General features: G+C 41.3%; 1 protein-coding gene across 2 annotated transcripts; it reads left to right on the top strand.

Moving 5' to 3' along the window:
* The first annotated feature begins 1,449 nt into the window (after positions 1 to 1,449).
* On the top strand, positions 1,450 to 12,829 carry LOC108755069 (14-3-3 protein epsilon). 2 transcript variants are annotated; one of them, XM_018497824.1, is made up of 5 exons: positions 1,450 to 1,787; positions 8,850 to 9,156; positions 9,619 to 9,962; positions 11,242 to 11,308; positions 11,397 to 12,829. In XM_018497824.1, exons 1-4 carry the CDS (start codon positions 1,724 to 1,726, stop codon positions 11,295 to 11,297), a joined length of 771 nt encoding a protein of 256 aa, XP_018353326.1. In that variant the 5' UTR covers positions 1,450 to 1,723; the 3' UTR covers positions 11,298 to 11,308; positions 11,397 to 12,829. The 2 variants fall into 2 exon arrangements, with proteins under 2 accessions (XP_018353326.1, XP_018353325.1); XM_018497823.1 differs by having other exon boundaries at positions 1,451 to 1,787; positions 11,242 to 12,829.
* Positions 12,830 to 12,889: the final 60 nt, after the last annotated feature.

Here is a 12,889-nt window from a genome sequence, read left to right on the forward strand (position 1 = left end):
GTTTTGTGATTGAGAGAAAGAACCAAGTAATGAAGCTGAATCATAGTACTTGTACATTAGCCAATTCGTGTGGGGAGAGAGAGAGAGAAATACAAATATGCTTCGCTACAAAGGGATATTCATTTCGTGGCGTCTCCTTTATAGCCACCTATCATCAATCGCGTAAAAGGCCGTAATTGTATTATAAGCGACTTTTGGTTTTGTCGAATAAATTATATTGAATCAATTATATATGAAAGGACTATAAACGCGATTTGAATTAATACGGATTAATACCCGTTCCCATCAATGTAGATTACTTTAATTGGATTTAACATATTTTTTACCTTTTTTTAATTTTTATGCTCGTTTCCATCAGTTCTAGAAAAGAATGAAACTAGTTTACGTTTCATTCTTTTTTAGAATCTTATAAGAATTAGAAAAAGATAAAGAATAAATTAAACTAAAATTAAAGTTAATCCATATTGATAGAAATAAAAATATAATCATCTCTTTCTAAAATTCTAAGAATTAGAAAAAATAAAGAATAAATTAATTATATATATATATATAAATATATATATATATATATACACAGTAGAAACAAACATTAGAAAAAGATGAAGAAAAGTTAAACTGAGATTAAAGCTGGATCTGCGTGGAACTTGTGGAACCAGGCAGATCGTTTGTTACGAGGATATTTTATCGATTATAGGCTTTCTACACGTATTTAGATTTATTGATTATATTTCGTTCCTTTTTGATTCAGGAGTTTTTTTACGATACAACGCAGATCGGTAAAAAAAATTTTTCTTTCCCGACAGAAATTTTCTTAATAAGTTGTAAAATTGATTTTTAATATCTGTTTTGTATGATATTTGTATTAACGTACGATATAGAGCATGGGAAAGAAATGAACGCTCGTTGTTTGAGCAATTTTTGAAAAATTTTGAAAATGTCCGATCAGTTTAGCACCATAGGGAGAGAAGAAATATTGCACGATAAGATATATATTGCAAATCGTGGCGTGACTGTCGAGTTTTCGTCATCCGGACCAGTCGGCGCGGCGGTTTCGCGTTCCGCTGTTTCCGATCTGATTCCGTTGCGTTCCTCGTTTCCGCGGCGTTTTGACGAAATCCAGACGAAGACGAAAGCTTAGAACGGAGCCGGAAAGCGGACTAGCGGAAGTTCGACCAAGCGATGAACGACGGCGGGTTAAGGCGGATACGATATATTTCGCGATTCACATAGTATGTGCCATACATACATACGCGAGCTATTGAATTTGTGATGAGGTCGGTTTTTAGCAGGAGAAATAAAGAGAGAAATGGAGAGAATGTGTTTTTTTTGCAGGGCGAATCATAGATGTTGATACGTGCGTAGTGCGTGCGTACGCGCTTGCGCACTCGATCCGCCCGTCCGTGATGGCGTGATCCGTCTCGAGATGGCGGCGGAGAGGCAATGACGTCACGGGCGTAGTAATACACGGCGCGAGCGCATGGCGAGCGGAGTCAATCCGCGGAGCTGCTGCGCGAGAGACTGGGAACTGCTTTCGATTGTTGGCGGGCGCCGCCATCTTGGTCAGTGAGTCTGCGAGTGGCCTGTACGTCTCCGTGGTGCGGAGTGGCTTCGTTGTGCGTATTTCAGGCGGTCGTTTGCCGAACGGCGTATTCCGTGCGCGCGTCTCTCCCCCGCGTGAGCTTCTCGTTATCCATTTAACCAGTGAGATCCGCACGCATCCGAGATGTCGGAACGGGAGGACAACGTTTACAAGGCGAAACTGGCCGAGCAAGCGGAACGCTACGACGGTAAGTAGATATTTCCCCTTTTCGCTGGGTGAGGGGTAGGGGGGGTGGACAGAGGGGACAATCTAGCCGGTTCGTCGATGCGAAACCGCGAAACCGATCTACATCCCGCGCGATCCATTCGCGTCTCGCGCGTCGCGTCAACGGGCTCTTTCCTCTCCTCCCCTCCCCCCCTCCCTTTTCCCCCTTCGCTCGCATCAACCCGGGATCCGGGTCGCCCATCGTCGCGGCCGTCTGGCGTCTCGACGTTCTCGCGATAGCCCGCCAGATCCAATAGAGAATTTCCTTTCTCGACGAATAACCTTTCCTATTCTTCATCGTTACTCTTACATACTCCCGGGGCTGTCGCTCTCGTTAGAGCGCGTCGTACCTGTCAAAATTGGCGGCGCGATCGTTACGACGTATTATTCGTCATAGCCGGCGGCGTTTCTTTGTGGCGGCGCCGGACGCGATATCGACTCGTGTCGGTATCACTTCGTGACGGTCGATCCGGCGAGGCCCGCCCGTTCGCTACTCCGTTCGGCCATTCGTTTATCCGTCCATCCGTCCGTTCGTTCGTTCGTTCGCTCGTTCGTTCGTCCGTTCGTTCGTTCGTCCGTTCGTTCGTTCGTTCGTTCGTTCGTTCGCTCGTTCGTTCGTTCGTTCGTTCGTCCGTTCGTTCGTTCGTCCGTCCGTTCGTTCGTCCGTTCGTTCGTTCGTTCGTTCGTTCGTTCGTTCGTTCGTCCGTTCGTCCGTTCGTCCGTTCGTCCGTTCAATCACCAAAGCCCCGGGGGGGGGCGGAGGGGGGGGGGGGGGCTGCGGAACGAGACGACGGATCTCGTGCGTTTTCTAGACCTGCGTTAGATCTGCTCTTTCTAGCTGAACTTTTCGGACAATTCAGCTCTCTTTTCTCTCTTCTCTTCGTACGTGAAGAGAAAAGGAAGACGAACCATGTAAGAATAGTTGATCTGTAATAAAGAACAGATCAGAGTTGTCTCGCGGCTCGATTCCTTTGGATTCCGTGCTCCGAAAGTCTTCCGATCGGGAAACGACGCTGGACGCTGGCCGTGGCGGCGGCCACGCGTTGCTAAGCGTGCTCCCGGTTCTCCGCCTCGTCGCTCTTTTTCACCTCCTACTCGAGAGAGAGTTACATGTCTCTTCGGCAGATAAGCGAAGCGAGACAGGTTCGTTTCTCTCCCGACCACCGACGACGGATGGTCATGAGACTCGTGAATGTTGATGACGTATAGACACGTCGAGGCACCTTGGTTAATCGCACCGCCGCCGCCGCCACCGCCGCCGTCGTCGCCGCCACCGCCACCGCCACCACCGCTGCCGCCGCCGGGTTATTATACCACGGATACACGCAGTAAGTCGCGTGTTCCGCTCGTGGCATCTGGCCTTGAGCGCGCACGAAGAAATCACCGATTGGGGATTCGATCGACCGAGAAGAGCTACCGTTCAATATCATTTTATCCATGGTGGAATTAAACATGATTCCATCATACATTTGATCTTTGTTCAACGTTCTGTGAAGAAAAGGAATAAAATAATATATGGATGCATCTCCCGGATAAATTTTCGAAACACAGTCAAAAGTGAAAAGTGAGAACAACCAATGTCGTTCTCTTTTTCCTCTTTTCCGACCTCTTTTTCGACCTCTTTTTCCGACAGAGCCTCGACAGAGAGGCGAGAACCGTCATCCGCATGGATTCCAACAACAGCTGCACGGCCCGCTTTAGTTTTCTGCAACTTCGGCTCCTTTCCCCGCGCGAAAAGCGAGGAAAAAGCGAGACGAGTCCACGCGAACCGCGTGGGGTCCGCTTTAAATAAGAATGAGACGAAGGTCTCATTGTCAGGTAAAATAGACCTGACGGATCGCGTACAAGCTTGACGCTGCACCGCGCCACGCCGGATCCAGCCGGATCAGCCGGATGTCGCTTTTGCCGACTCGATCCGTTTCATTTTTTCGCACGTACGTCTTCCCTCCCCTCCATTCTCTCTCCCTTTCCGTGTTGAGTTAACGGGTCCAGATTAGGCGTAATAAAGTGAAGCGTCCAGAGCGAGCGGTAGATCGCTTGGCGTCTTTCGAAGCGCCCCGACGATGACGATTCCATCGATCTCCTCACGTTCTCGATATCGACGCGACCTCGCGGACCGCGGACTTATGCGTGATTATCGAGCGTCGGCACACACACCGGCCGGCGTGGCGCGGCGCAGCGATTTGGAGCGTTCGTATCGATCGCATTCATTCGATGCGCGCTTCGATGCCCACTTGTATCATACCAGTTCGCTTATCTTTCGTTATATTTTTAATAAAATATACAAGTAAAGTACTCCGAATTTCACACGAATTTCATTGATCTCATTCCTACGTTTCGGGCGATGGCGCGATGGCGCGATGGCCGCGTGCGCCCGCCCGGGACGAGCTGCGAAGAAGAAGGTTGAGAGGGACGAGTGAGAGACTGTATCTTGAAACGAGAGAGGCCATGGAGCGGAGCGGAGCGCAGCGACAAGTATAGCGACGAGAGGCGTGGGAGGGAAGAGATGGTCAAATTTTTCCCCATCCCTGCTGATCCCTGCGCTATAGATACGTCTTGGTGTGTGCGCGCGCGCGCGCTTCGTGTCGTCTAACGTCTTTGAAGATTCCTCAAGTACTCAGCCGGCTGTATATACATATGCTGAGAAAAATGTATCTACCTATCTGGAGCAACGCTCATTCTGTATCTTGAAACAAAGTGGAAATTTCTAAAGCGAACGAATTTGTCTACTAAAATATTTATAATTTCGTTGATCAACACCTTAATAAATTTTGTAATTACGTTACATTAACTCGTTCGCGTTGCTTGTATTTTTTCCGCTCGCCATCTTCGCTGCTTTCTCTCCCTTCGGTTTTGAGTGTAAAAATTTTTCGGGATTTCAAGGCGCAACGCGAACGGACTTATTTTTACTTGAAAATAAAGAATCGACATTCTGTTCCTGTTGCTTGCACTTTTGCACTTTTCGCCTTCTCTCTTTTCAACGCCGGAATATATGTATATAGATATTATCTTCTTTTGAGTGCAAAATTTTTTTTTGGGGAATTCAAGCAATACGAACAGACCTAATGTCTCCTAGGATTAATTGGAATTCTGCTTAGAAAATGGACGAATCAAAATTTTCTTAAATTAAATCTATATTAATTAATTCTAGTTGAAATAACCGGAATTTGGATTAATATTATGCGCGTCTGCGTTTACATTGCTTGAAATTCCTCAAAATTTTTGCATTTAAAGTGAGATTTTATTCGGACGTTGAAGGGAGAGAAAGCGAAGATGCTGAGTGTAAAAAAAGTGCAAGTAACGCGGACAGATCTACAATCTTTTCGTCTATTTTCAGCCAGACACTTTTCTCAGTATACCTTTATCTGTGCTCTAGCGATTTCCCTCTCTTCTCTTTCTTTCCCTCTCCTTTCTATACGAAAGACAAAAATGTGTTGGTTCCTTGACTTATGCGCCTCAGAAGAGAGAGAGAGAGAGAGAGAGAGAGAGAGAGAGAGAGAGAGAGAGAGATGCATTCATCGGAACGCACTGAGTAACATGTAAAATAGCTTGTCGTAGCGATAATCTCATCAATGATAAGAAAAAAAGAGATACTGCTGCGCGAATCTCTTGTTCAATAGTAATAAAGAAAATGGGCAGTAAAAGACAAAAAGAAAAAAAGAGACGTGTAATGATGTGGCGCGACCGTATTCCTCTTTCCTCTTATTCTTTTAAAATCTCATTTCTTTTAACTCGATGATTTAAGGCTAGAATTGTTTTTTTTTTTTTTTCCTCGCAAGTTACCCGATATAACGAGATCAAGATATCTCGCGCACGAATTCTCGTGCCACTGATTAACGAATCTTTGTTTCTTTCATGGTGCCGTTCTAATTAGCGAATCTTCTTTTTTTTCTTTCAGAATTTCTCCAATTAGCAAATTCTGTTTCCAGCACGAAATCACTTTTTAATCGACCGAAAGTCAAGTCGGTTCAAACGCAGTTGTTGTATTCTAGTTTCCGCCACTTTTAAAAGTCGTATCACTCTCTTAGAATCCTCTTTGAAGATGAAATATTGGAATTTCGATGCCAAGCGTAATTACTGAAAGTTCGATGAATGGAAATCGATTCACTCCTCCGAGAGAAATTCTCTTTAAATTGCGTATCTGATGCTTCCCAGTGTTATTTCCTTTTTTTCTTGCATTATGAAAAAATTCTGTGAAAAATTACAATCAAACGTGCGTGTTTTCATGTTTCTTAAGCTATATCAGCTTACATAACGTGGATCTCTAATACTCTTTTCTATCAATTAGATTAACTTTGATCTCAGTTCAATTTTCCATCTTTTAGAATTGGAAAAGATGAAGATTTAATGGAATCGAGATTGAAATTAATCTACATTGATAGAAACGGGCATGAAATCAAACTAATTCTATTAGTCTATTCTGTTGGTGTTGCTTAAAATTTCGAAAAATTTGTGCACTTAAAATGACATGAATGTATATTTGGACGTTGAACAGAAAGAAAATCAAGATATTAGTAGACCTGTTCTTTTTTCATACCCCGGGCCTCGACTTCTTACACGGTTCATCTTTTTTTTTTTTCTTTTTCTCTTCACATTGGAGAGAAAAAGGGAAAATATAAACTGTGCAAGAAGTTTAGTCCTAGAGTGTGATAAAAGGTCTTTTTGCGGAGCACAAAAAGTGCAAGCGACGCAGACAGATCTGAGGTCTGTTCTTTTTCCATATTCCAGGAAACTGAATTTTTTGCACCGTTCATTTTTCTTCTTTTCCTTTTCATATTGGATAGAAGAGGATAAAGATGAACTGTTCAAAAAGTTCAGCCCTGGAATGTGGAAAAAGGACAGGCCTCTTATGTCTACTCTAGGGAGTTACTCGAAAAGTGTTTATGAAAAGGGCCGAAATATATCAAGGATAATTAACATCCAATTATCAACTAATGATTACAGATTGACTGTTCATAATCTCTTTCTAGATTATCTTGATTATGCGTGATATATGGGATAATTCCGAAAATTCGGGCTTGATGTTAGACAACCCGGTACGACATTGGCATGATCGGTAAGATCCCTAGGGTAAAGCCTGAGTGAAAACGACATAACGATATGACTTTCCTAGGACGTGTCCTAGGAGGGCGAGAAATGACGACTGGAATTTGAGGATAGCTGAAGAAAGAAACAGGCAGAGAGAAGAGTAGATTGGGTGGGAAATGGGGAGGGTGAGCAAAGGGGTGAGAAGGTGGCAAGAAGAGGCAGGAGGAGGAAGAGGACAGAATGGGGGAAAGGGGTGGTTAGCAGAAGGAAAGTATTGATCTGGCTGCTATCCTACGTTGCTGCACACTGGTATATGTACACCGTGTTCATTGTAACGTCCGCTTTACGTCACATTCACCCCCTGTAAACTTGACGGTACCACTTGATCGGTAACGTCGGTGCGTGCAACGCAACGAGTTGATCCACGCATCGATCTACGTCTTTTCCTTCCTTCCTTCCTTCCTTCCTTCCTTCGCCGCTATTATGCTGTTGTTATGGGTCTCTAGGTTTCCGGAGTTCAGCCTCTTGCATCTCCCCTCGTCCTCTCCTCCGCCTGCCCCCTTTAGAAGGTGGGGCGACGTATCAGTTGTGCCATTTTAAGCGCACAAAGTACAAGCGAGCGCATAGTAGACAGCTCGAGGACAGAAAGTTTCTTGAATTCAGGCTCGTATTTTGAATGGAGATATCAGCTTCAAGTTGAGGACAAGTTTCCGTCTTCTCTCCTCCGTTCTCTCAAACTACGGAGAAGACGAACGTTTAATCGTCGCAGTTGTGAGCGTTGCAGAGCGTCAACATTTGCATTTGTAATTTATCTCTGATGTTTATGAGATTAACTCAAGTTCTAATGTCGCAAGGGATGTGTGGGATCAAGTCCTTCTGCTGTAACAAATTTGCAGCTTCAAATCGAGTTACGAAGCTGATTTTTTATCTTATTTTGCTTTTAATGACCTTATATAATTTTGTTGTTACACTTGACATTTTCTGGTACTCTTCGCTTTGATTCACACTAATTAACTTCCTTCCCTTTTGCCACAATTTGTCGGTTTAAGTTTTTAGATACCCACTTAATGAGGCTTGAAAAATACATTGGTTAAACCAGGCAAGCAGGCAGGTCCTGCTAGCAAACACGAGAGAATATTCCGTAAAAACATCTGGAGGCCAAAAATGGCAGCGCTTCTCTGAGCGAATATCGCTCGAATATGTGCCGATATACGTATTATATGACTTCCGTGCAAAGTTCAAGGGGCAGCGGATTAATATATACCGACGCGTTCATCCCCTTTACTCCAAAGGCACTCCGCGCTATCGTTTCATCCGCGATAGGCACGTAACATTTTATAGGCCAAACGTCCATACGCCATTTAAGCGAACAAGTTCACGAGCGGCATGGAGTTCATTTCACAATGATTTATGAGGAATCCTTTGACAACCTGAACTTTGCAGGATAAACATAGAGAAACGCGGAAAACGTAGAGTATAAAATAATTATGTAATTTTATATTTCGTCAGGTTTCATGGTCGATCAAATTATTATGACAAAAATTTGTTCAGTATATTGTTAGGATATTTTTATGTTATATTTTCCTATAGGAACTTTGATTATCTAAGAATCTCTTCGGCAGTTTTGCTATTTAAGGATTATTATAAATGTCACGAGAGTAGATAAAAATGTTATATACCATCAATGTACAGAAAAATCAAGATGCTATATATAAAAACAGTATTTTTGCTCCTTAGAAAGTGACTTCCGTTATTCCGAAGATTGTTTTTATTACGTAGGTTTAATATTTGTTTGAAGAAATCTGAAATCATATTTATTTAACAGAAAAAGAAATCATTTTTTGTCATAGGGAGTTATATTTTTCCATGGAACATTTTTCTTACATACAGTTTACTTTTACGTTTATACTTATAATTATAATTTTTCATTTGATGATTAAGTCAGATATATACATGTCTTACATATGACAAGTCGATGAACTTTATCAACGATATTGGTTGCCGGTATTATTTGCAGAGATGGTTGAGGCGATGAAGAAAGTGGCTTCGCTCGACGTAGAACTCACCGTAGAAGAAAGGAATCTTCTTTCGGTAGCGTACAAAAATGTGATTGGAGCAAGGAGAGCCTCCTGGAGAATAATCTCGAGCATTGAGCAAAAGGAGGAGAACAAGGGTGCCGAGGGGAAACTAGAGATGATTCGCCAATACCGATCTCAAGTGGAAAAGGAGCTCAGGGATATTTGCGCCGATATCCTCGGTGTCTTGGATAAGCACTTGATACCGTGTGCTTCTACGGGAGAATCCAAAGTCTTCTATTATAAAATGTAAGAATCCATTTGTATATATTACGCAATTGTCCGTAGGACATTAATCTATAGTTATTTATCTATAGTTATTTTTGAAACAAAAATTTTAATTATTTTATTTATGAACACAATTTTAGTATTAAATAATTTTCCATTTTTTATATGTTATTTATAAAAATTATGCTGATAAATTATGTTCAAAAATACAGTTGCATCATAACGGTGTACAATTCTTTATATCGTAGTGGTTCTTAATAAAAGTATCTTGCTTGCAAAGACGATATACATTAGTTATTGACACTGACCTTATATTTTTACCCCTAGTGCTAAATATAAGACTTTTTGATTTTTGATTATTTTTTTTACTTTTATTTATTTATTTATTTATTTTTAAGAAAATTGTACAACAAACTGTTGAATAACTGCATATTTCAGCGTACGATACGAATTCTTATTAATCCACCATTGACGTGTTTTCAGGAAAGGTGATTACCATCGTTACTTGGCAGAATTTGCCATCGGTAACGACAGAAAGGAAGCGGCAGAGAACTCCCTGGTGGCATACAAAGCAGCGAGCGATATCGCCATGACGGAACTACCGCCGACCCATCCCATTCGCTTGGGATTAGCGCTCAACTTCTCCGTGTTCTATTACGAGATCCTCAATAGCCCTGACAGAGCATGCCGCTTAGCGAAGGCAGCCTTCGACGATGCGATCGCCGAACTGGACACGCTGTCTGAGGAGAGCTACAAAGATTCTACCCTCATAATGCAACTCCTCAGGGACAACCTTACTCTATGGACGTCGGATATGCAGGGAGACGGTTAGTGTCCCATTTACTTACAGAGGAAAAACTGCTATAGGGATGTTTTGATTACGCTAGAATGCGTTGCGCGAAGTATCCCGCCTATTTTCGATCGACCGACACGTAGACGAATATTATGCATTGTGATAGAATGATTTTATCTCGTCTCACGTAATTTGCCTAAGGTGTCTCAGAAGCTACATGCTTCATCATGATTAGAAATATAGAAAAAAAATGAGAAACTTGTTTTTTTCAATGAACATATCTTTTATTAAATTCTAGAAACAAAAGGAACTTTTTTAGCTTTATAATTCCAATTGTGGTCTTTTTTTATTTCTGAGTTTACTGCTGAGATAAAGTAGATAAATATTTTTGTCTGAAAATTGCAAATGAATGATCTAAAATTATCGAAAGATTAGGGATACGTGTTTTACATTCAGATTCATTTCACATTGCTTCTAATAGAGTTTTAAATTAGAGTTTTTTAATTTGACATACAGGATTTATTAACCAGCGCAACTTGTGGCTCACCTATAAATTTTCTGCGACCTTACGGCTCATAATTGGGAATATAAAATTATATTTTCTATTTTTTATGCAAACGAAATGAACATTATCTGATCCAAAAGATTTTATCTATTTCTAAAAGTAACCTGAAAATGATTCTTATAAAAGGTTGCGTATTATTGCATTGATTTACTCATTTTAAGTTCTATATATACATAGTTACTCAATAAATTGATTAACAATTTTGTATAAATTTTTAATACTACAATATATGATGTGAGAATTATGGATGATTTAATATTTTTCTGAAGAAATATTGAATATCGGATTTATGATGTTAGAGGATCAAATCAATAAAACATTAAGATCATGAGATATTTTCTCTCGCTAATATTTATATTTATATTTCTGCTGTAAGCTTGTTTTAAATTTATTTTAACTTGTAAGAAAATTGTGCGGTTTTCGAACGCGGAATTAATACTTTGTAATTCAGAGTCCGAGTCTGATGAACAAGACGCTGTTGATATCCACGATGCCTGAACATAGATATCCTTTTCCTATCGTCCTCATCCTCCCAGCGTATCTGCACTTGGTGAGCGACATAATTCTTATACAATCGTCACCATCTTAAAAGAAATAAAAAAAAAAAGAGAAAACATCGCAAATTGAATTTATTTAAAATTATCTCTTCAAATTGCTTCACTTATCAAACATTATTTATTTGACATGCATTGTTTAGGTGCGTTCAACTAGATTATTTACTGACATATTTCGTATTTTTATTGCGCAGGTGAAGCTGAACAAAAGGAGCAGCTGCAAGATGTGGAAGACCAGGACGTATCGTAACTCTAGCTGTAGTGAGTGTTATCTTGCGCATATAAAACTGAGACACAAGAAAAAAACTCTTAAATAACTCGTAAGCAAAAGAAAAAAAAACCAATTCAGCAGGTGGCAGTTCGGGGTGGGAAGGGGAGATCTTTAGAAATTTGCGTGACCCTTTAAAAAAAGCACGCACTGTATGGTTACTTCAAAACAAAGCAGCAGCAGCAGCAGCAGCAGCAATAGCAGCAGCAGCAGCAGCAGTGACAACAAAATACAACAGCAACATTAATAAATAAATAAATCTTTTAGTTCATCCGGCATTATATTACGTACACATACATACAATTGAGTTACAGAACATGCAGAAAGTAACGAGACAAAAGGGCACGCACCCTGCGGTAAATAGAGAGACTGCAAAGCATTTAGAAGAAAGGCACTTTTCTGTTGCCCCGTTTTTGCGTATCGAGAGAAAACGTCGTATTTGCACTTTGTATGCGTCCGATAAATGTGCAAACGACGTCGAGAACGTCGAGCCGATGTCGATGCCGGCGCCGGTCGATTTAATCTCGGCAATTCAGATTTGATTTCCGTCACAGTGAGAACGAATTGTATGTCCTATATTTTACAGTGAAAGAGGAACAAAAAGGCGTATGGATTGCACGATGTCATATCGGGATATATTTACATGACTGTCCGTTCTTACATCTCCATCACCTGGAGTTCTCCTCTTCCAATTTCCTCCTTTTCGTTCCTCGCTTTTTTTTTTTTTTTTTTACTATACGCACGATATTCTATTCCACGCGTCCTGTAATTATTACGGTGTTTATTAGCGTGTAAATTGATTTATTTCGAAGACAATTTGCACTTCTCTTTCTCTCTCTCTCTCTCTCTCTCTCTCTCTCTCTCTTTACGGAAATAACGGCGGCGCCTTCATTGTCAGTTGTCAAGACGGATCTCGCTTTCGAGCTTGTATCCTGTAAAAGATATGTACTTCCAACAAGATCCGACACAATTGTAATGTTATAGATAGCAGAAAAGAAAAATTTTTAAATGCATGGATTCTTGGCATAGCCGAGCTGAGGAGAAGAGAATGTGCTTACTTCGATTGCCCCCTTCTCCCCCTCTCCCACCCTCTGTACCTCGTCAAATGCAATAACGCCTGATTTTGTGAGCTTTCGAATGGAGACCGCGTCGCGAAGGAGCTCTGTAACATGAGCGAGAAGCGGTAAAACGTATCATCGAAATTCTCTGACGACGATCTCTCGATTTTCGGTTCTTTTACGCATCTCTTCCGAGGCGAATGCGTCCCATCGCGTCAGCTCGATGAGCAGCGTCGTGATAAAAAAAAAAAGTGAAAAAAAGAAAACGAAAGAAGGGGAAAAATGAAAAAGATTACGTTATCGTAGGTGAGCCTTTTTAGCGCGTTACGTTACTCACAGCAAACAAAGTAACTATCTAGCTAGTCTGTAATGTGGTTGTACGTTTTCATACGCCCGTTGTGTAAACTAAATATCGATTGCTGTGGTATAAGAACAGAATAAATGATTGTACCCCGACTTTTTCCACCCGCACATTTACACACGCAATTTACGCTATATATATGTATATTATATATA

Source organism: Trachymyrmex septentrionalis, unplaced genomic scaffold (genome assembly GCF_001594115.1).
Source record: "Trachymyrmex septentrionalis isolate Tsep2-gDNA-1 unplaced genomic scaffold, Tsep1.0 scaffold83, whole genome shotgun sequence".
Lineage (NCBI taxonomy): Eukaryota > Metazoa > Arthropoda > Insecta > Hymenoptera > Formicidae > Trachymyrmex > Trachymyrmex septentrionalis.

What these genes read in the sequence shown, in the direction of transcription:
- LOC108755069 (XM_018497824.1), top strand. Translation starts at nt 1,724, where the DNA reads ATGTCGGAACGGGAGGACAACGTTTACAAGGCGAAACTGGCCGAGCAA. An exon ending in GCAAGCGGAACGCTACGACG is followed by an intron (nt 1,788 to 8,849) that starts GTAAGTAGATAT and finishes TATTATTTGCAG; the next exon opens with AGATGGTTGAGGCGATGAAG. An exon ending in AAAGTCTTCTATTATAAAAT is followed by an intron (nt 9,157 to 9,618) that starts GTAAGAATCCAT and finishes ACGTGTTTTCAG; the next exon opens with GAAAGGTGATTACCATCGTT.